General features: G+C 66.5%; 12 protein-coding genes across 12 annotated transcripts; 7 read left to right on the top strand and 5 right to left on the bottom strand.

Moving 5' to 3' along the window:
• Positions 1 to 853, bottom strand: MJAP1_002579 (uncharacterized protein; the record flags this gene model as incomplete). The annotated part of the gene is made up of 4 exons (XM_060266513.1): positions 1 to 501; positions 531 to 592; positions 618 to 679; positions 702 to 853. 4 exons carry the CDS (start codon positions 851 to 853, stop codon positions 1 to 3), a joined length of 777 nt encoding a protein of 258 aa, XP_060122496.1.
• Positions 854 to 877: 24 nt separating this feature from the next.
• On the top strand, positions 878 to 1,781 carry MJAP1_002580 (uncharacterized protein; the record flags this gene model as incomplete). The annotated part of the gene is made up of 5 exons (XM_060266514.1): positions 878 to 997; positions 1,020 to 1,059; positions 1,082 to 1,387; positions 1,410 to 1,473; positions 1,505 to 1,781. 5 exons carry the CDS (start codon positions 878 to 880, stop codon positions 1,779 to 1,781), a joined length of 807 nt encoding a protein of 268 aa, XP_060122497.1.
• A 163-nt stretch (positions 1,782 to 1,944) lies between these two features.
• On the top strand, positions 1,945 to 5,733 carry MJAP1_002581 (uncharacterized protein; the record flags this gene model as incomplete). The annotated part of the gene is made up of 1 exon (XM_060266515.1): positions 1,945 to 5,733. One exon carries the CDS (start codon positions 1,945 to 1,947, stop codon positions 5,731 to 5,733), a length of 3,789 nt encoding a protein of 1,262 aa, XP_060122498.1.
• An 87-nt stretch (positions 5,734 to 5,820) lies between these two features.
• MJAP1_002582 (Gly-Xaa carboxypeptidase) lies at positions 5,821 to 7,770 on the top strand (the record flags this gene model as incomplete). Its single annotated transcript, XM_060266516.1, has 1 exon — positions 5,821 to 7,770. One exon carries the CDS (start codon positions 5,821 to 5,823, stop codon positions 7,768 to 7,770), a length of 1,950 nt encoding a protein of 649 aa, XP_060122499.1.
• Positions 7,771 to 7,790: 20 nt separating this feature from the next.
• MJAP1_002583 (uncharacterized protein) lies at positions 7,791 to 10,205 on the bottom strand (the record flags this gene model as incomplete). Its single annotated transcript, XM_060266517.1, has 1 exon — positions 7,791 to 10,205. The coding sequence occupies one exon, from the start codon at positions 10,203 to 10,205 to the stop codon at positions 7,791 to 7,793; it is 2,415 nt and encodes an 804-aa protein (XP_060122500.1).
• A 40-nt stretch (positions 10,206 to 10,245) lies between these two features.
• On the top strand, positions 10,246 to 10,891 carry MJAP1_002584 (uncharacterized protein; the record flags this gene model as incomplete). The annotated part of the gene is made up of 3 exons (XM_060266518.1): positions 10,246 to 10,407; positions 10,429 to 10,629; positions 10,652 to 10,891. 3 exons carry the CDS (start codon positions 10,246 to 10,248, stop codon positions 10,889 to 10,891), a joined length of 603 nt encoding a protein of 200 aa, XP_060122501.1.
• Positions 10,892 to 10,895: 4 nt separating this feature from the next.
• On the bottom strand, positions 10,896 to 11,519 carry MJAP1_002585 (uncharacterized protein; the record flags this gene model as incomplete). Its single annotated transcript, XM_060266519.1, has 1 exon — positions 10,896 to 11,519. The coding sequence occupies one exon, from the start codon at positions 11,517 to 11,519 to the stop codon at positions 10,896 to 10,898; it is 624 nt and encodes a 207-aa protein (XP_060122502.1).
• A 43-nt stretch (positions 11,520 to 11,562) lies between these two features.
• MJAP1_002586 (uncharacterized protein) lies at positions 11,563 to 13,316 on the top strand (the record flags this gene model as incomplete). The annotated part of the gene is made up of 3 exons (XM_060266520.1): positions 11,563 to 11,678; positions 11,701 to 11,767; positions 11,790 to 13,316. The coding sequence occupies 3 exons, from the start codon at positions 11,563 to 11,565 to the stop codon at positions 13,314 to 13,316; spliced, it is 1,710 nt and encodes a 569-aa protein (XP_060122503.1).
• A 54-nt stretch (positions 13,317 to 13,370) lies between these two features.
• PSF3 (DNA replication protein) lies at positions 13,371 to 13,987 on the top strand (the record flags this gene model as incomplete). Its single annotated transcript, XM_060266521.1, has 3 exons — positions 13,371 to 13,487; positions 13,510 to 13,568; positions 13,591 to 13,987. 3 exons carry the CDS (start codon positions 13,371 to 13,373, stop codon positions 13,985 to 13,987), a joined length of 573 nt encoding a protein of 190 aa, XP_060122504.1.
• A 7-nt stretch (positions 13,988 to 13,994) lies between these two features.
• Positions 13,995 to 17,057, bottom strand: SEC10 (Exocyst complex component 5; the record flags this gene model as incomplete). The annotated part of the gene is made up of 1 exon (XM_060266522.1): positions 13,995 to 17,057. The coding sequence occupies one exon, from the start codon at positions 17,055 to 17,057 to the stop codon at positions 13,995 to 13,997; it is 3,063 nt and encodes a 1,020-aa protein (XP_060122505.1).
• A 39-nt stretch (positions 17,058 to 17,096) lies between these two features.
• MJAP1_002589 (uncharacterized protein) lies at positions 17,097 to 19,394 on the top strand (the record flags this gene model as incomplete). The annotated part of the gene is made up of 2 exons (XM_060266523.1): positions 17,097 to 19,083; positions 19,228 to 19,394. The coding sequence occupies 2 exons, from the start codon at positions 17,097 to 17,099 to the stop codon at positions 19,392 to 19,394; spliced, it is 2,154 nt and encodes a 717-aa protein (XP_060122506.1).
• Positions 19,395 to 19,498: 104 nt separating this feature from the next.
• PEX2 (peroxisome assembly protein (Peroxin-2)) lies at positions 19,499 to 21,015 on the bottom strand (the record flags this gene model as incomplete). Its single annotated transcript, XM_060266524.1, has 3 exons — positions 19,499 to 20,263; positions 20,286 to 20,641; positions 20,664 to 21,015. The coding sequence occupies 3 exons, from the start codon at positions 21,013 to 21,015 to the stop codon at positions 19,499 to 19,501; spliced, it is 1,473 nt and encodes a 490-aa protein (XP_060122507.1).
• Between the last annotated feature and the right edge of the window lie 5 nt (positions 21,016 to 21,020).

The raw sequence follows: 21,020 nt of genomic DNA on the forward strand, positions 1-21,020 counted from the left end.
TTACAGTTCGTCGGCAGGCGTCATACCACGAAAGAGCGGCGTATCTTCGCGCCGCTCCTCGCGCCCGTACTGCCGCTGGGAACGCGCAGGCCCCGCCGCGGGCGCGTCCCACACGACCCGCGCGCGCGACTGCAGCTGGCGGCGCTCCTCGCCGGACGTCCCATCGTCCTCGACGTGAAAGAGGGCGGGGTCGGCGGCGAGCACCGCCGCCGTCGGCTCAAGCACGCACACGAACTCTTTTCCAAAGATGGTAAAGCCCGCATAGGATACCTTGACCTTGGGCTTGATTTTCACGTCCTCATCCGACGAGGGCTCCTCGTGCTCCTCGTGCTCCTCGTGCTCCTCGTCGCTTTCTGGGATAAAGAGCGGCGCGCCGTCGTCGAGCGGCTCCTCCTTGACTACGATGGGATTCGCATCGGAGCGCGGTGGGACGGCCGCGTTCGACGGCGCATCCGCCTCGTCGAGCGGCACGGCACGCCCTGGAAACTGCAGCGATTTCGACTGGGTGAGCCGGGGTAGGAGCGACGTACCTTGAGCAATACGCCGTGCGTATGATCCATCTCTTGAAAGTAGAACAGCAGCTTAAAGGTATCTTGGTGGTGAGCGGATCCACGTACCTGCCTCGCAGAGCTCGGCCCTGTCGGCGCCGGGGAGGGGGTGGGCAAGGAGGGTGCGCATGCTGGGTGAGAAGGACGACGTACCGAGGCCGGAGCAGCTCGGTCACCGCACGCTGCCACAGCTCGGGGTTCTCGTTGAGCCAGCGCACATGCCGCTGGTCGAGGTACAGCACCGTCGTGAGGATCGTATGCGCGGATATCCGCAGGTAGCAGACATTCCGCACGCCGAACTGCATCGTGTGGAGAACGTCCGTGCGGCGATGTTTTGGCGCGGCGCTTGTCTCGGGCGGGGTGTGGCGAGTCCGTACGTGTGTAGGCGCACGTACGCGACGCAGCGCTTGCCTCGCATCTATCGCTACTGGATTGACGTGCACGGCCAGGTGCGTGCCCCATCTTATGCAGCTCTTTTTGTACGATACTGTCCCAAAGAACCTCACGTCGTGTACGTCGCTGCGCTCACCCAGGCTTCAAGTCGGTGCCGTTTCTCAACTTTTTCTATGCGCGCGTGCAGCCGACACCGACAGATGCTCCGCGCGGCACGCCGCCCGACGTGCTCACCGGCGAGGAGGAGCACTGGACGGCCGACGCATCTCGTCTCGCCGAGATCCTGCGCGCCGGTGGCGACTCTGCCGCGCACGAGCAGGGGTGGCAGGAGCTGTGGGCGGCACTGGCCGGCGAGGGCATGACGTGGCTCAGCAAGTGCCAGGGCGAGTGGAATGTCATCCACGCGGTCGACACCCCGATCGTCTTTCGCGCGCTGTCGCACGAGGGTACGTCGCATGGCTGACCCAGGTGTGCTTTCGTGGGCGGGCGACTATACGATGCCGCTGGACCCCTCGGCGCTGCTTGTGCATCCGTACGTGTTCTTTATTTTGTTCTCATGCCAGTGTTTCCGGCTATCTCTACCACCCCTCTCCCCCAACGCCTCTCAAGCGCGCGCCTCCCGAGCCCTACGGCAAGTACAGCCTGATTTCGTCCTATGTCGTGCTGCAGCACCTAGTCGCCGGCCTCGACATTGACCTCGAGTGCACCGACACGCTGCCGAGCGGCCGGCGGTCGGCCGGCACACTTGCGTGGCAAGGACAGACCTATACACTCGGCGTGCTCGACCCCCAGGCCGACCTCCCCCCCCAGGCGCCGCCGCATAGTGTTCATTGTCCCTAGACTCACCTCTGCGTGCCTGCGTCTGCCCTTCACAGCCTGCGCACCTGTCTGGCCAAAAAAGGGCCAATCAAAATTCGTGTGGAGTTCGTGGCTGTTTGCGCCGACCAACCGCAACGCTGGCTGCTGCTGAGCGCCACTTTGTTGTTTCTCTGACGGTGGTACCATGGGCGATCCCGAAGCGGAGCGCGGGCGCCTGGAGCGTATCCGCGCTGCGAAGCGTGCGCTGCGCAAGTTCCAGCAGCGCCGCGAGCAGGAGCAGAGCAAGCGCGCGTCGCGGACGCTGCGTGCCTCGGTCGTGCTCCAAGGTGCGGACGTGCCGACGCTCCTCACGCAGTCGTACACTGCGACCAACAATCCATCCTCGTCTGCACGCGAGTCGGCGCACCGTGCGACTGAGTCGTCGCGCCGGCGCCACTCGCGTACGCAGTCGATCCTCTCGGAGGCCTCGGACAAGCGCAGCTCGCGCCAGCGCTTCTCGATGAGCGGCCCGGCGAGCAATAGCGCGCGGCGCAGCGTGCACGTACGGAATCCGTCAGTCGCGCTCCCGGCGCAGCTCCCGCCGCCGACCGGGCGCCGGCCGATGAGCGTTGTTTTTTCGCACCAGCCGCGGGCGTCGATCGCAGGCGTGCCGGTCGAACAGAACACCACGCCGCAGACGACGCCGCGGCTGAACAGCTCGCCGCGTCTCGGCGATGCACACCGGAGATCGCGGCACTCGCGCCAGTTTAGCGTCTCGACGCGCCGCGAGAGCTTTGAGATCATGAGCGGACGGGCGCTGCCGTCGGCGATCGATACCATGCTTCATTCGACGCAGCATCAGCGGCAGTCGCGCGCAGGCCGCGCGTCCGTCCGCTTCTCTGCCCTGGAGGCCGCGAGCGTGCTCTTTGGCAATCCCCAAAAGCCCCTGCCGCCCGTGCCGCAAGAATGGCGCGCAGGGCTCTGGGCAAACGACGACGAGGACGGCGAGGACCGCGTGAGTGCCCTCGACAAGCTCGAAGGGCGCAGCGGCGGCCAGCGCGCAGACACCGAGCGTGCGCCCCGCGCCTCGACGCCGAGCTGGCTCGGCGAGCCACTCCAAGGCGCACCGCCGCCGCCGCCGCGCAAAGAGTCGCCGCCCGCGGACCTCGACACGCTCGTCGAGGAGGACGAGGAGGAGAGCCAGGCGAGCCTGCGCCGCAAGGAGCGCCGCGACGCGACGCCGACCAAGCCGGACACGTCTGCCGAAAAAGAGGCGGACACGAGCCGCTCGCTGCGTCCGCTGCGCCTCTCGACGATGAATGCGAGCGGCACGCCGCTGCTCGGCGGCCGCAGCATGTCGGCGACCAAGGCGCAGCGCCGCGTGTCGAATATCATGTACAAACCGCCTACGGACGCGGACGAGCGGCCGCTGCGCCATCAGGCGCCGTCGTCGCGCAGCGCACAGTCGTCCAACACCTCGTGGCCGATGACGGACGCTGCAGGCAGCGTCCTCTTTTCGCCCAAGTCGATCGCCTCCGACTCGCCCGGCGCGACGAGCGTCGACTCGGCGGACCACACGCCGCGGCGCAAGCCGCCGCCGGCCGACCGCCAGCGCGAGGTGATGGCGCTCCAGCGCGAGGTCGAAGAGGTGCGGCAGGTGATGGGCGCGCAGGTCGCGCAGGTCGCCCAAGCACGCGACGCGGCCGAGGCGCGCGCCGCGGCGCTCGACGCGGAGATGCGCACGCTGCGCGAGCGCGTCGAGGAGATCGAGGGCGAGCGCGACATGCACAAGGAAGACGTCGACGGGTGGCGCACGCGGTGCTCGGATCTGGAGCAGACGATCCAGTCGCAGCAGCTGCGCTTCAAGCAGGAGCAGACGTGGCGGCACGCGGCGACCAAGCGCATGCAGGCCTTGTCGAACCGCCTCAAGAGCCATGAAAGCTCGTTTGACTCCAACTCGTCGGGCTCGCAGCTCGTCTCGCTCTCGAGCATGTCGAGCATGTCCCCGCTCTCGTTCGACCGCACGCTCGACCCGATCGCCGACCTGCCCGAGCTGCCCCAGATGCCGTCGGACGACGAGCTGGGCGGGTGGTCGATGCAGATCGCGCGCCAGCTGTCGAAGCACGCGCCGGACATGACGCACGACGGCCCGTCGCCGGAAACCGTGCGCGTGCTCTCGGATATGCGCCAGCAGATCATCACGCTCTACTCGGAGCTCAAGCTCGAGCAGTCGAACCACGAGCTCACTCGGACGCAGCTCCGCGAGCTCAAGATGGCGCAGGCCGTCGACGCGGACGTGTTCCTCGGCCAGAACGAGGCGGCGACCTTTACCCCCGCCGACGCGCAGCACGGGTACGCGGGCGAGACGCCGGCGCTCTCGACGCCGCGCTCGCGCTCAGCGTCGGCGCGCCGCAAGCGCCAGGCGTTCCTGCCCGACGGGCCCGCTCCCGCGTTCCTCGAGGAGCTGAGCAAGACCGATGCTCCGGACACGAGCGGCTCCCAGACGCGCTCGGAGGATACCAGCGGGGACCGACCGACAGAAAACCGTCTGCACGAGCGCCCGCCGACGGACGCCGAGACGACTGCCGACGTTCTTTTCGCCGACGACCTCAAGCGCCACTCGCTCGTGGGCCTCGGCCTCTCGTCCCCGCCCAAGGACCAGACGAGCTTTGAGACGGTGGCGCGCACCGAGCCGGCCTGGCCGGAAACGAGCCAGGACACCTCGTGGCTCGAAGAGGCGTGGCCCTCGGCGCCGGACACGTCTGCGTCCGACGTCTCGGCCGGCATCGAGAGCATTGGTGCGCTCGAGCAGGCCTTTTCCGAGGCAAGACTTGGGCCAAAGGGCGACGACGCGTCGAGCGATGTGCCGTACATGGCCGAGGCCAGCGAACCCGAGTCGCAGGCGCCTACGTCGTCTACCGATGCGCCCGGAACGCCGCACGAAGCTGCGCCGGGCGCCGAGTCGCTCGCTCCTGCGACGCCTCTTGCGGGCCCAGCACCGAGCGATGCGACGGAAGCGACGCCCAAGGCCGCGGACGCCCCGTCGTTCGCGCCGCGGTCCTCGACGACGCCCCCCTCGCCCGATCTCGAGGCCGGCGACGAGAGCGCGTGGGTCAGCGACGAGGAGCCCGACACGCCCGGCTATATCCGCCCCGAGTTTATCCCCGAGTGGAGCTTTGACCAAGCGATGTTTGAGGCGGCGCAGGACGTACGCGTGTACGAGCTGTCTGGGCGCAAGCCGCGCACCAAGCAGTCGCGGCGTGGCGCGGCGCGCGTCAACCCTGCGCCGGTCGAGGACTTCTTTGGGATCCTAAGTGCGGACGGCGAGCTGGAGCCTGCGCTGCCTCTGCCGAACTATGCGCTCGAGATGCCCCCGGTCGACGTGAGCAAGCTGAGTGCGCCGCCGTCGCCCGCCTCGCGCACGGCGACGGTGCGCAAGTCTGCCGCGTCGCTCGGCCTCGGGCGCCCGTCGGTCGTCGGGCGCAGCGCGTACGTCGACGACGCGGTGCGCGCGCCGGCGCCTGCCTCGATCACGGTCCCGATGCTCGACTCGTTCCCTACGTACGAGGCGCCCAACACCTCGAACGAGGAGTCGAGCACGAGCCAGTTCCTCACCCAAATGTTCAGCTCGCTCAAGTCGCCGTGGCACCCCAGCAACCGGCCGATGGACGACTGCGAGACACACGACACCTCGGAGCCCGAGCTCTACCCCGCGATGTCCTCGCCAAAGCAAGAGACGCCGCCGTCGACGAGCCCCGTGTGGCCGACGACGCCGACATTTGGCACGGCCGACCGCCTCGCGCCGTCGATCCCTGCGCCGAGCACGCCGGTGCCGCGCAGCCCCGACGCGCGTGCGCCGTCGCCGAGCAGCATCGGCAAGCGCTACATCAAGGCAAACGCCCAGACACGCATCCCTGTCCCCACGCCTGTCTGGCGCCTGAATTTCACACCTACCACGGCGACGCCCATGGCGCGCCCCCCGTTTACGATATGACATAGTAACGAACGCACAGACCACGTGAGGCGGGCCGTGCGGCCCTCGGCGGATTAGACTTCCCCCCCGGGGGTTTCGGATTAGACCATGATCGACGAAAAATCGACGCTCCCGCTCAGCTCGCCGCAGGCCCCGGCCCCGCGCCGTCCCAGCAGGGTATGGAAGCTGGTGCAGTGGGTGTCGTGGGCATTCATTCTCTACCAACTCTACGCCACCTACCTGCGCGGCCCGGCGATCAGCTCGTTTGCTCCCCGCGTGCTCGAGGCGCCGGATAGCGCCGACGGCATCTGCCCGCAGGTCGAGGAGTATGACCCGAAGGATGCGCTGAACGGCCTCGAGATCAAGCGCACGTCGGTGCACAAGGCCGTGCAGCGCATCAGCGAGGCGGTCCAGATCGACACGACCGTTGGTGACATGTGGCCCGATCCCGAGGACGACCCCAACCCCTGGAAGGTCTTTACGCCCTTTGCTGAGTGGCTCGAAAAGGCCTTCCCAGAGGTGCATGCCCAGCACAGCCCGGTGAAGCGCGAGGTCGTCCACGACCACGGCCTGCTCTACACCTGGAAGGGCTCGGACGAGAAGCTCAAGCCCCTGCTTATCACCGCGCACCAGGACGTGGTGCCGGTCGACGGATCGACGCTCGACGACTGGTTCTACCCGCCGTTCTCGGGCGAGATCGACCTGAAGAACCAGACTGTGTGGGGCCGCGGCGCCCTCGACTGCAAGCTGTGGCTCTTGAGCTCGATCACCGCCGTCGAGTCACTGCTCAAGAGCGGCTGGACTCCGCGCCGCACTATCCTCCTCAGCTACGGCTTTGACGAAGAGGCGAGCGGCAACCAGGGCGCCAAGCAGCTCGGCGAGCACCTCTACAAAGAGTATGGCCCAGACAGCGTCGCGATGCTCGTCGACGAGGGCACGCCGGTCATGTCGACCTCGGACGCCGAGTCGTTCGGCGCGCCGATCGCCGCGCCGGCAGTGACGGAGAAGGGCTCGCTGAACGTCTTTGTCGAGGTGCGCAGCAAGGGCGGCCACTCGTCGATGCCGCCGCCGCACACCTCGATCGGCTTCCTGAGCAAGGTCCTGACGCACCTCGAGGAGAACCCGTTCCCGGACAAGATCCTGGAAAAGTCCAAGCCGCAGATCGCGCTCCTGCAGTGCATGCGCGACGCACCCAACATGCCCCCGAAGCTGCGCGAGGCGCTGCTGGCGCTCGAGTACTCGGAGCGCTCGCTCGACGCCGGTTTCTTGCGCGCCAAGGGCTCTGCTCTGCCGATGCGCGAGTACCTCTTCCAGCGCTACGCACCCCGCACGCTCAAGGAGAACCGTCTGACGGATGCGCGCCAAAAGGTGCTCGACCAGCTCGACTTTGCGACTAAGTCGATGCTCAAGACGACCCAAGCCCTCGACCTGGTCCGCGGCGGTGTCAAGATGAACGCGCTGCCGGAATCGGCCAACGCGTACATCAACCACCGCATCGCGACCTACTCCAACATTGCCGAGACCGAGCAGCACTACAAGGACCTCCTCGTGCCGCTCGCCAAGGAGCTCGGCCTGTCGCTCCAGGCATTCGGCGAGGAGCTCGTGCCGCGCACGGACAAGACCCTCGGTGCGCTCGTGCTCGATCGCAGCTACTGGACCATTGACACGGTGGATGCGTCGCCGTTTGAGGGCAAGGAGGCCGGCCCGTGGCGCCTGCTTTCGCGTGTCATCCGCCAGACGTGGCACCTCGACGAGCCCCGCCACGAGCTGCACCACGGCAAGGAGCAGGCCGCTCGCTCGCAAAAGTACAAGCAGCCCGTGCGTGTCAGCCCCTACACCATGTTTGCCAACACGGACACGCACTGGTACAAGCGCCTCACGTCCAACATCTTCCGCTTCGGCTCGCTCTCGGTGCACACGGACCTCACGGGCCTGCCCATGTTCCACTCGATGCACACGGTCAACGAGCACGCTTCGATCGATGCCGTGGTCAAGTCGATCGACTTTTACACGAACCTGATCGTCGCGGTGGACCACGAGGATGTGAACAAAGTCTAAGTAGATTACAGTAAAGTACATTACTTGCGCCACTGCACACCGGCCACCCCTTTGCCAGGGCCCCGGGGCGGGTTCTCGACACGGATAAACTCGCGCGGCTCGTCGACCGAGCTGTCGTCGGCATAGATCGGCTGCGAAGTGATGCGCACGCGCTTGACGGGCGTGCTTTGAGGCGAAAACCACGAAAGGAAGGACTTGGGTGCAGCGGGCGTCGACGTGGATGTAGCGGGCGTCGGCTTGGACGCCGGCGGCGGCATGCGCTTCGGCGCGGGCTCCGAGGCCTTTTTGGGCGCAGGCGCTTGGGGCGGCGCGTCCTTGGGCTCTGGCTCGTCCTCGTCCTCATCCCGCACCTCGGGCATCTTGGCGACCGACGACGAATAGCTTCGCTGCGATCCACGACGCGAGGGCATGTCGAACGTCTCGATCAAGCGCGATCCGGTGGCATTCGACGAGAGCGTCGCGTTGGACGAAACAGGGCGCACGGAGCGGCCTTGGGCATCGCCATTTGACTGCTCTGCCTTTTCCGGCTGCGGCGTCGCAGGCGTGACGCTCGTCAGGGGCACGGCTGGCTGTGCGGTGCGCACCGAAGCAGCGTCGCCCTCGCTTGTGGCCTTCGTCTCGCTCGCCTCTGCCTCGGCCGCCTCTTTCTCGCTCGCCTCCTTCCTTGCCTCGGCGCCCCCGGCTGCGACGCCGAGCGACCGCAAGACGGCCGGCGCGTTCGCCGTCTGGGCGTCGAGCACCTCGAGCTCGTGCTTGGAAAAGAGCGGCGGCACGCAGTACACGCGGCACGGGATCATGAGGATAATAATGACTGGGAAACCGATCGCCGCGATCGTCTGCGAAATCGCAATGGTCATGGCAAAGAACAGCCACTGGATGCCAACAAAGAGTGCAATCTTTACGCGCGGCAGCTGCATAAGCGGCGGGCGTGCGCTCGGCGAGATCGGCACCGCGCTGCGGTCCTGCAGGAGCGACAAGGTGCGCGTGACGATCGGATTCGACTCGATCGACGCCCAGCCCACGAGCAAGAACACGCCGGCAAACACGGCACGCGGCATTGTGCCGAGTGCAACGAGGATGGGGCGAGTCATAGCGCCGATCGTCAGGAGTGCGATGGCAAAGTGGCTCAGGCGCTGCTCGACCACGCGCGCGATGCGCACATTGGGAAAGTGCGTAATGTGCAAGAGCGACGCGTTGCCCGACGCAGACACACTGCGTCCCCGTTGCTCCTCGTCCGTGACGCGCTCCTGGGTGTACACTGCGAGCGAGTCGGTGTTGTACGGCGCCTGCGGCACAAGTCCATTCGGCACCGGGAGGCCTAGGATGCCCGACACAAACGTAGTGATGCCCAGCAGGAAAAAGTCCCAGTGGAAGCCGGCGGGCTTGGTGATGGGAAACTTGCGTGCTTGCGCCATGACGCTCGACACATTATGGTCAAAGTAGAAGAGGAGCGTCAGAAGGAACCCAAGCGGTGCGCCAACAAACACCCACGACACGTCCGAGTTCCAAAAGTCCACGAGCCACGGCCGGTCGAGCGTCGGAAAGAAGCTCTTGGTGATCGGCAGGCGCGATACAGGCACGTCCCGCAGCGTGCGCCCCGGAAAGTGCGCAAAGCCCGTCCAAAAGAGGCAGCCTGCGACAAACGCGAGCTGCCCCACGATGCGCCGCAGCTGGAACGGGAGGTAGGTCGAGGCACCGACGAGCGTCGCAAAGTACACCGTCACGCTAAAGAGCACCGCGATGGTCACCGCGAGCCATCCCGTGGCGCTGTCGAGCGGCTCCGGCCCAAACTCGCGCACGAGCAACTCAATGCCCTTTTGCACGTAGATCACACCGACGTACAGGCCAAACGTATCCGCAGTCATGTCCGTGATGAACCGCGTGTAGTCGCACAGATTAAAGATGGCCACGAGAAAGTGAAAGCCGGCGGCCCAGATGAGCATCCAGCACTGGAGGCGCAAGTAGGCAAAGCGGTCCAGCCCATAGCCGTTGTGGGCAATGTCGTACACGGTATAGTTCATCAGATTCGTCAGGCCCGTCACGCCGACAAACGTGAGCGGCTGCGCGCTAAAGAGCGAGAACACGACCGCGGCGAGCGCCGACGCGAGGATCACTTCGTTCACGCCGTAGCTCCCGTCCGTGCGATCGTACATGTCCAGCACGTATGCGATCGCAGGCATAAGGTTGATAAAGAAGATCTGCACGACGCTCGCGACGACAATCGGCACATTGCTCGGCTTCAGCGCGTCGAACCAGTCCGAGAGATAGAATGGCAGGCGCCGGCGCACGTCTGCGTACATGCCGCGAAACGGGCGCAGCTCGTACCACGCACTCCGCTCCTCCCACGGCACATCTGTACTCGCGTGCCGCTTGGGCGCGCGCTGGCGAGCGCGCCCGACGCTGGGGCCGCGCCGCGCTCCGAGTCCTTGGTACATGCGTTATAAACAGACGTGGTGACTAAGCAATTTCTTAACGATGCGCATCGTTCGCACGCGCGCGGCGCTGCTGTCGGACTATGAGGTGCTGCAGCTTCTCCGCGACGCGGAGGAAAAGCAGCGTGCCGCAGGCCGTAGTGATGACGATGCGGAAGCGTGGATGAAGAATGTCCCGCCCAACGTGCGGACGATCCAGTTCGAGGTACGTCGTGTTGCTCACCAGACCATTGCCTCGCTCTCGCAGGCGCACCGCCCCTGTGCGCACCAGACGCCCGAGCAGATTACGCGCTTTTTGGATGCGCTCGAAGCAAAAGGGTACAGCCCGCCCGACCACAAGATCCTGCAAGGCGCGCCGGGCCTGACCAAGGCCGAGCGCCTGCAGCTCGTGAACCACGCGCCGGCGACGGTCGTCGAGCTGCACACGGTACGTATCTCTACTTATGCAGCTTGTCGAGGAGCTGGGCCAGCGCATGAGCGACGAGCAGATCGACGATATCCTGCAGTGCGTCGTGGCGCATTTGCCCGCGCCCCAAGCCGCCGAGGCGCTCGAGGTCGCCGCAGCGCCTGTCGCCGACGAGGCGCCGACGACCTATGCTGCGGATGAGCACGCGATGGACGAAGATGCATTCCCAGAGGATCATTTTGAACACGAGGCGCCCGAAGCGCCTGCCGACGAAGACGACTAATGTACTACCTCCAGTCGCCGCCTTTTGGCCCACGCCCACGGCTCATCACCGGCAAGATGCCGAGCGCGCGTGCGCGGCGGATGGCCTTGCCTACATACCGCTGGCTCTTGCGTGTGAGCCCTGTAATGTTACGCGGCAGAATCTTGCCCATCTCCGACGTGAACTCGGACAGGAGCGCGCCGTTTTTGTATGTATCATCCGCGAGCGACGGCTTCGCGGGGTTCAGCGCGAGAATATGAATAGGATCTTGCTTCATCGCCTCGCGCTTCAAAGGGCCCAGCAGAGGCAGCGCCTTGCGCCGCGGCTGCGCCGTCATATTGGTGGGGTTCAGCGTGTAGGGGTCGTAGTACTGCCCGTTCTGGAAGGTCTTTGTCGGCCCGACCTGCTCGACGCGGCGCGAGCCCGCCATGTTCTGGCCGCGGCCCTGCGCGCGCGGCGGGCGCTGGGCCTTGGGGCGCTCCTGCGGCTGGCTCTCGAGGAAGCTCGCAAGCTGGTCGAGCTTCGCCTGAGCGGACTCGTCCGAGACGTCCGGCTTCGGGGGAGCATCACTCTTCATGCGCACGCCCAGCAGCGCGCGGGGGCGCACCGCCGCACGCACGCTCGGCACGCTCAGCACGGATCGAAGCATGGGCGAAGAGATTCGCTCTGAATCACGTGACGTGATCCGTGCCATGCACTACGGGCTGTACCTCGTCACCGGCCGGGCGCTCCTGCCGGCGGGCAAGGACTATCTCGAGAGTCTCGACGAGACGCTCCGAGATGGGCACGTATCGGTTGTGCAGATTCGGTAGGTGCACGCTTTAACCCAGCGAAAAACACACGCCCTACGACGAGTTTCTCGAGATCGCTCAGCAGTCGCTGGCCGTGTGCGACAAGGTACGGACGCGCACTAACGCAGTACAATGTCACAATGATCATCAACGACAGCATCGAAGTCGCCGAAAAGCTCCCGGAACGTGTCGGGCTGCACCTCGGCCAGGATGACGAGAAAATGGCGCTCGCGCGCGAACGCCTCGGGCCACGCCGCATCCTCGGGCTGTCGGTACACACGCCGGCGCAGGCGCGCGCAGCGCTCGACAGCGAGGCGGACTATGTGGGCGTCGGTCCGGTCTGGCCGACAGAGTCCAAGGCGGGCATTGACAAGGAGGACGTCCTGATGCTGCACGGCGCACGCGACGTCGTCGCCGCCCTCGTTCGTAGCCCAGAGGACGCGCCCAAGGGGGGGCGCATGCGCCTGCCTTGCGTCCTGATCGGCGGCCTCAACATGCGCACGGCGACGCGCACGCTCGTCGGCGCCTCGTCGCCGGTGAACGCGCCGGACGGCATGGCAGTCATCTCGGCGATCGTCGCGCGCCGCGATCCGGGCCGTGCGGCGGCGGAGCTCTTTGCGGCCCTCGAGGCGTTTCGTGCGGTTCAGGCATGCCGCGCGTCGCACGCCGCGACCGCGCCGCTGCAGTCGGCACCGCTTGCTGCGCCCTTTGACTCGGCGCACGCTCTGCTCGACGCCACCGCGGCACTCTTCACCGCGCACCACACGGTATACGACGGCGAGACCCACACCGAGGACGACTCCAAGGTTACTGTTCCCCGCCCGCTCGTGCAGACGATCACGTCGCATGTCTCGTCGTACTTTAGTGCGAACGTCGCGCTTGCGTTCTCTGCAAGCCCGATCATGAGCCACGAGGCGGAGGAGGCCGAGGCGCTGAGCGCCGCGACGCGTGCGCTCGTGCTCAACATCGGCACGATCAACGCCGAGGCGCGCAAGGGTATGGCTGTTGCCGGCCCGGCGGCAAACGAGCACGGGACGCCGGTCGTTCTCGACCCGGTCGGCGTCGGCGCGACGCCGTTCCGTTTCGAAACGGTGCAGACGCTCCTGAACCAGACGCAGGTGTCGCTCATCAAGGGCAACGCCGGCGAGATTGCCGCGCTCGCCGGCTCGAGCGAAGCGCAGTCGCAGGGCGTCGATAGTGTAGGCGCCCTCGCGACGCCCGCTCAGCTCGCCGCGCAGCTCGCGATGCAGGAAGGTGCACTCGTCTTGCTCACCGGCGCAACCGACTACCTGACGAACGGCGAGATCGTCATCGAGGCGCGGTGCGGCACGCCCCTCCTGGGCCGTGCGACTGCGACGGGATGCGCGCTCGGCGTAATGGTCGCTGCCGGCCTCGCATCGGCTACACACGCCTACGATATCAAGCTGGGGTCCGCCGGCGTGCAGCGCATGACGCCCCCACGCACGCACCCCAAGCTCCTGGTCGGTGCGCTGATGGGTGTGCTCGCCTACACGATCGCCGCCGAGCGCGCCGCCGCGCTGCCGAGCGTGCGTGGCCCCGGCACCTTTCTTCCCGCCCTGCTCGACTCGATCGCATCGCTCAAGCCCTCTGTACTGCACGAGTATGCTGACCGCGTCTCGGTCTATGCGCTCTGATTTTTGTAGAAGTATACACGCTCCTCCACTTGTTATTCCTCCACACGCGTCGCGATGGACCCCGACTACTGGAGTGTCGAGGCGATCCTCGCCGAGGGCCAGCGGCTCCCGTGCGTGTTCCAAGTGGATGTTCCCGGCCTTGGGCACCTCGAAGAGTCAGGTGAAGTGGATGTATGTGCAAAATCTAACGCAGATGCACAAAAACACGCGCATCGAGCTCGTGTACTGGATGGCGCATCTGCTGGCCGTGTAGTACGTGTTTTGGCTTACCCAGCGATATTGTCACGATCCAGCAGCCCCGTGCATACGGAGCACGCGTACGTTCAGCACTCGAGGCCTCTGCATCGTCCGTGCAGCTGCGTTCGCTCTTGCCGTACTGGTACGCGCTCGCGGTCCGCCTGGCGCGTCTGCTCGCGTCCGAAGACCTGCAAGCGCTCCTGTCCAAAGTACGTCGTCTTGCTCACCAGACCTATATCGGCCGCCTTGCGCGGATCTACGAGCTGGCGATCCTCCTGTCGCCCGGCGGCGACGGCCGCGTGTCGGGCGACGCGTCGCTGTCGATGGAGATGCAAAACTTCCTACAAGGCCTCGACGAGAGCGAGGCGCTCCTGCTGCAGGCCGGGCAAGTGTCTACGCGCACGATGCAAGAGTACCTGACCGGGAGTGACTAGATGTACATTACATAGACTCAAAATCGTTCACGAGATTGTTGAGCTGCGCCAGCCGGTCCTTGCGCGTCTGCACCGGGGACGGCGTGCGCGATACCTCGTCGCGCGGCGAGCCCCGTGGCGAGGGCGGGACGCCGAGGTGGCTCGGCTGCGGCGTCGAGGTGCGCGAGACTCCGGTCGGCGTGCCGCCCGCCTCTGGCGCGGGCGACGCGCGGTTCGCGAGCGTCTCGAGCCAGGCCGTCTGGTCGGGCAGGTCGGTGACAAACGTCGTGCTCTCCTGCGCCTTGGTGTCGTTCATCGACCAGGACTGGCTGAGCACGCCGTGGTGCGAGAGCGACGAAAAGATCGACGTACCGCCCTGCTCCTCTCCGTCGTCCTGCAGATCGCGCACCTCGCGCGAGTAGTCCTCGCGGCGGAGCAGGTACGGCCGCAAGAGGTGCTCGTCGATGCGCGCAAGGTGACCTTCGCGCATGTACGACTTGAGCACGCTCGGCTGCACGATGAACAGGTTGCCGAGCTGGCGCAGCATCTCGAAGCGATCCGTGACGATCGGCACTTCAAACTTGCAGCAAATGTCCTGGTACATGGCCAGGTCCTTGGTCAGCATCAGGCCGCCCGTCGCGCTGACCGTGTACTTTTTGAGGTGCTCGAGGAGCAGCGCGTGGAACCCGACGCCGATCTCGGTCAGGAGCGACTCGCGCGTGCGCTCCGGAAGGAACGTGAGCGCGGCCGCGTGCAGCGACTCGAGCGCCTCGACGATTGCGAGGCACGGATCGGTGTTCAGTCGGGCAAACATCACGTCGTCGTTCTTTGGCGCATAGTCCGTCTTTTTCTGCGTCGCGAGGCGCGCCGCGAGGAACGCGAGGATGTTGTCGGTGAACTTTTGCAAGAGTGCCTCGCACTTGCCTTCCACACGCAGCATATTGTGGTTGTTGTAGATCACCGTCTCGCGGCGGATCGTCACGCTGGGCGCCGTCAGCGGCAGGACGGCCGTCTGGACATAGTGCTGCCACAGCGTGCTCAGCTGCTCGGTCCGCATCACAAGCTCCAGCGGGGCGAGGTCCGGCGCTTGAGCAGAGCGCACGTCGTACGAAAAGAGCTGCACGGTCGCCGTCTCGAGCGCCGCCTCGACGTACGCTTTGAGGTAGGCGTCCGTAAGCACGCGCAAGAGCACAAACGTGTTTTTTGGCACCTCGGTCGCACTCCCGAGGTCGACGCAGCGGCCGAGCGCCTCGGCGTGCCAGCGCAGCAGGCGCTCGGCGAGGTCGAGGGAAAGCTCGCCACGCGCGTCCGGCGTGTCGTTCTCGTCGACACGCGGCGGCGCCTCTTCCTCGAGCGGGGTCTGCGCGCCGCGCGCACGGTCGACGAGCTTTTTAAAGGACGACACTGGCGCGGCATTCGCCTGGTGCCCGGCGCTGTCGGACAGCGTCGCAAAGGCGACACTGCTGCCGAACGACGCGGTATTCGCGCCGGTGAACTGGTCGCGCACGCGGCTAAAGATGGTCGCATTCGCGCGGCTCGCCTTGATCGTGTTGCGGTGCCACGTAAAGAAGCGGTGCAGCGCATTCGCGCACAGCCCGCTCAGCACACGGCACTCACGGTCGATGTACTTGATCTGGTCGAGGTACGGGAAGAAGAGCTCCTCGACCGCCTGGTCGAGCATTGCGGCGAGCGGGCTTCCTCCCGCGGCCGCGAGCTGTGCCGCAGAGTACGGCTGGCCGAGCAGCGCATTGGTCGCGTCGCTGCGTTGCAGCGCGTCAGCTTCGGCGCCCGACAGCGAAAAGAGCCCGTCGAGGCTGCTCTGGGGCCCGTACGCACTCGACACGGTGATGCCGGCCGAGCGCAGATCGATCATCTTGACGTCGTTCACGAGCTGGAGCGCGCTACTGCGCGTCACATGCAGCATACGCAGGAACGCGAGGCCGGTAATGTCGGCGGTCGGATCGTGCTTGGCGGTCTGCGGCGCGCTTTCCTGGTCGATCTCCTGGGCGCGGTGCATGATGGCTTCCACAAACGCCTGGACGCTCTGTGCAAAGACGCGCTGCAGGAACGTCTGCATGACCAGCAGCGGACTCGGAAAGACGGCCGCAATGATCTGCGCCTCGAGCTCGACCGTGCGCCGGATCTCGACAAAGAGCGCATCGAGCGCCGGCTCCTTGCGCGGCGGCAGCGCGTCGGGGTCCGAAATCGCCTCCCACATCGGCGACTTGTCAATCTGCTCCGCTTCTGTCACGCGGTCTTTCGAGATGAAAAAGTCGTGCTGGTTCACATAGATCTGGATGCAGCTCACGCCTCCGTTGAAGCTCTGGAGGACATGCGCAATGTGCGACATGGTCTTGGGATCCGAGCGGCGGTAGTACTTGTCAAAGAGCTTGAGCATATCGCGCTCAAACTGCTCGCAGTAGCGGTCAATCGCCTCGCGCGTCGCATGGCTGCCTTTAATATCGACTTCCCGCGAGATGACCGCGAGGCGGCGCGCAATCATCGCCGCCTTGAGGCGCCCTTCGCGGCCGCCTTCCTTGCGCAGCTTGTCGAGGCGCGTCGTGTCGCCGCGCGCAAACATGTAGTAGTACTCGATCAGGTCGTGCGTCTCGCTCGCGCGCGTCCGCTGGCGGTCGAGCGACTCGAGCTGCTCACCGATACGGATCGCCGTGCGGCCCACATCCGAGATACGCTCCTGCAGCTGCGCAAACGAGGTCTGCGTCGCGTCAAAGTTGTTGGTCAGCTGGCGCAGCTTTTTGGTATACACCGACTGCGACACTTGCACCGCCGAGTTGAGCGTCGTACACCGCTCCGCTACGCGCGCACGCATCTCCTGCAGCTCCGCGCTGCTCTCCGAAAAGGTTTTGAGAAAGGGGCGCGCGTCAAAGACGGGCTGCGCACGCGCCGCCTCGAGGTGCTCCTCCGAGAGGCCCGCGATCAGCTCGGGCGCGTGAAAGGTGCCTTGGAAGTTGGGGAGGCCCAGCAGACGCTCCCGCGCCATCTCTTTCGTCTCCACGGCCGCGCTCGGCGGCGGCGCAGGCACCGGGCGGTGCCGCGCGCGCGGCGCACCGACCACGCCAGACTCCGCCATGGTAGAAGGGCCCGAGCTGACTAAAGTTGTTTTTTCGTTATGGCGGCAACATTCGCGGCGCTCGTTAGCGCGCTGGTCGACGAGCCGGAGCGCTCATGCGTGGCGCAGGCCGTGGCTGAGGCCGAGGCGACGCAGGCACTGCGTACGCTCGACGACGACGAAAAGAAGGCGCTCGAAAAGCGCATTTCCGCCCTGCTCGGCACGCCGGCCGCACAGCAGGGCCATGCATGGCACGCTGCAGGGTCGGTGGCCGCCGCGTACGTCGCGCAGCAGGGGTGGGACGCGGTCGAGGCGAACGGCGGGGAATGGGTCCACCGTGCGCTCGCCCTCTGCGAGCAGGCCCTGCTGCAGATGCAGGGCGGCTCAGAAAAGGCACGCGACGCGCTCCTCCCTTTCCTGGGCGTCGTCGTGCGCGAGGCGATGGGCGCAGAAGCAAGCGCGCACCCCGAGTACTACCGCGTAGTCGTCGCGCCCAACGTCCCAAAGCTCGCTAGCGCGCTGGTCGAGCTGGCGGCCGAGCCAAACGCCGAGCTCCTTGCGCTGCTGTACGCATCCTTTGTGCGCAACGCCACGACATATCGCCCGCACGTCGCAAAACTGCACGCGCTGTGCATGCGCATCCTATTTGCACCGCACGCCGAACCGGGCGGCACGCCGCCGCCGGAAGCACTCGCCGCGGCGGCCGCGCGCCTCTTTTCGGCGCTGCACCTCACCGGCGCTGTCAGCGAGGGAACGGCGCACGGCAAGGTCCTGCAGACCCAGCTGTGGGCCGCACCCGCGACCGAGATGCTCGACGCGGCCTTTGCGGCGCTCGGCTCGCTGACGCCGTCGCGCGCTCCGGCGCCCTGCGCGGCGCTCGGCTGGAGCAAGACGACGCCGGACTATGTCGTGGGTATTCCCTGGAGCTGTGCGCGTCTCTTTTGCCTGGCAGGCGACGACGCGCACCTCGGCGTCCTGATGCACTACCTCGCGACGCCGACGCCGCGCCCGGTGCCGGTGCCGATCGGGCGCGTGGTGCTGCTGGCCGCCAGCATGATTCGCGTGCGCTCGGACGATGCGGCGCCGCGCGATCAGCTGCGTGCCGAGGCCGCGGCGCTGCCCCAGGTGCGCCGCGCGGGCCTGCGCCTCCTTGGCGAGGTCGTTGCGCAGTTCCAAGAGGCGTGCTGGCCCTATCTCTACGACGAGCACAGCGTACTGGACGACGTGTGCACGGCCGCCGAGCGTGCAGCCGGCGACCGCGAGCGTCTGATTGCGCTGCGCACGCTCTCGCTCCTTCTTACGAGCGGCATGCTGCCGGATGCGTCGCTGCCGGGCGCGGCGCTCCCGCTGGATCCGGCGTCGGGGCGCGTACAGCGCACGGCGCGCCTCGCGATCGATGCGTGCAGCACGTTTTTGCTTCCGCAGGCCTCGGAGCCTGCAGCGAAGCGCGCGCGCGTCTTTGAGAGCGATGCCGTGCTTGCGTCGACACGCGCAGCGCAGGACGCGGTCCTCGGCCAGTCCAACCTCGCGTGGCAGCTGGCGCGGGCGGGCGTGTGCCTCTTCCAGGCAGTGTTCCGCACGCTTGCGTGCAGTGCGACGCCAGGAAGCCGCGACCTGGCACGGACGGGGGCGCTGGTCGTGCTTGGCCTTGCCGAGGCGACCGTCGACGGACGCGTGCTCGACGTCGCGCGTGCCGACACCCTTGCACTGTGCCTCGCCAGCATCACCGCAGTGGCCGAGCTGGTGCTTGCCAATGGCGGGGCGCTTGTTGCGTACATTTTGCTTCGTATCCGTGCGCTGTTTGTGCGTGGCGCTGCATCGCCTGTGGCGCTCGTGCGTGCGGCGTGCGAGTCGGCGCTCGCACGTACGCTGCCCCTGCTGCGTCCTCGTGCGCCGCCGGTGTTTGATAGCGTGGACTCGGCGGCACTCGAAGGAAGCGACGTGGACGTCGTGCCGCTTCCCAAGCCGGGCTACGACGCGAGCAAACGGGGCGTTGCGGCACTGTACGAAGCACACCGACTTGACAATCCAGACATGGACGTGGAAGGTGCTGGGGAGGGACAAGAAGAAGGCGAGATGGGAATTCGGGCGGCGGCACCTGCTCCGGCAGCCGCTCCAGTGGCCGCTCCGGCGGCTGCTCCTGTCTCGGCAACCGCTCCGGCAACCGCTCCGGCGGCTGCTCCTGTGGCAGCTCCTGCCCCTGCGGCGGCTCCTGCCCCTGTGGCGGCTCCTGCCGCCAAGGTCGTACCGCCGTCTGCGCCCGCACCGGCAGCGTCGATCCCGCTTGACACGCCCGATTCCGACTCGGACTCGGACGCGATGCCCGAGCTCGATGCCGGCGGCTCGGACGACGAGTAGCAGGCTACCGCCCGCGCTGCTGTGCCCCCGACGCGTGTCATTCCCCCATCGCCTGATCCTCCCAACACGCCCTTGGCAGTCTTGCAGATAGCTCTATACCCTACCTAGCTCTCTGCTACGGCCGGCACACGTTCTGCGCCATACACGCGCTCTGCACACCGCAGGCACTCCCATCCGCCCTGGTCCTGCAGATCGTCGTCGGTCGACTCGGACATGAGCTTTTCGGCGATGCAATAGTAGCAGTAAATGCACCCGTTCCCCTTTTCGGCGCACGGCAGCGTCTGGTACGGCGTCGTCGCGAGCGCGTCGAGATACTTGATCCCGTTTGGCGACGCGGCCAAGAGGCTCGGCCGGCTCGTCTCCTGCGGCTGCACGCCCTGTGCACGACGTGCGGCGCGGCGCTCGGCGAGCTTCGCTGCACGCACGGCCGCGCGCTGTGCGGCGGCGCTCGACTCGGCCGGCTCCTCCTCGCGGTCCTTTTCGCGGTTGCGGCGGCGCGCGACGAGGCCCTTGCTGGGGTGCAGTGGGTCGACACTTGGGATCGCGACGTGCGGCGGCGGCGGCGGCGGCGGCGGGGCCTGCGCGCGCACGTCGATGTCAACGCCTGCGGCCTTCTCGAGGCGCTCAAAGCAGATCGCACAGCACTCTTCCGGGAGGTTGTAGTAGCGGCCATATGCCGGACGGTCGCGGCGTCCGCCGAGGCGTACGCGCCCCGCCTTTTCGTCGTGTTCAAGGCCGATGCGCTTCGAGATACCCTGCGGGAGCGTGCCGTGCAGCGCGGCAAGCACCGTGGGGTGCGTCGGAATGCGCGCGAGCCTCCGGAGCAGGCGCTGTGGCTTGACGAGCGGCAGCAAAAAGAGGAGGAATTCCTGTGTGAGCCACGCGACGTACCGTGAATGCATTCCAGACCAGCTGCCGATTCAGGAACTCGAACGAGACGTTGCGGTTCAACGCGCGGTTCGCGTACGTGAGGCGCATGCCGAGAATGCGGTCGGCGATCGTGCGGTACTTGCCGTTCCACAGGAAAAAGCCAAAGTTGAGCAGCCCCAGCATGTTCCACAGGCGCTGCCCCTGCTCCGCAAGTGACCACGCGAGGAATTCGGGCGAGTCGCTCGGCGCGTCGGCGTACGAGCGGTCGCTCATCCACGCCTTGCTTTTCGTGTATGCGTACGGGAGGATGATGGTCAGAATAGGGTACATCCCCAGCTGGAACCAGCGCAGCGGCGCATCGCGCGCGGTCGATTGCACTGTGTGAGTCGTGCGACGTACGCCCCGAAGTATGCGCCCACTCGTTCCGGTACTTGAGGTTCTGGAGCATGGCACCGTACGACGCGCTCCGGTCATAGATACTAAACTTGTACAGTGCCAGCTTCAGCAAGAGGTAGATCTCTGCCGAGTGGCGTGTCGCGGCCGTCGGCGAGACATTCCGCAGCGCCGCCTTGACCGGCTCGGCGAGCAGGTCGGTCAGCTCCTGGTCCAAGAGGTCCGCGTCCAGCTGGCCCACGCGCTGCACACGCAGCACCGGTGACGGAAAGTGCGACAGGCGCCCCCGAATCTGCTTGATCTGCGGCCGCGCGCGGTCGTACGCCGCCTCGTAAAACGCCCGCTCGTCCCCACGCATCGTCG

This window comes from Malassezia japonica, chromosome 4 (genome assembly GCF_029542785.1).
Source record: "Malassezia japonica chromosome 4, complete sequence".
Taxonomy (NCBI): domain Eukaryota; kingdom Fungi; phylum Basidiomycota; class Malasseziomycetes; order Malasseziales; family Malasseziaceae; genus Malassezia; species Malassezia japonica.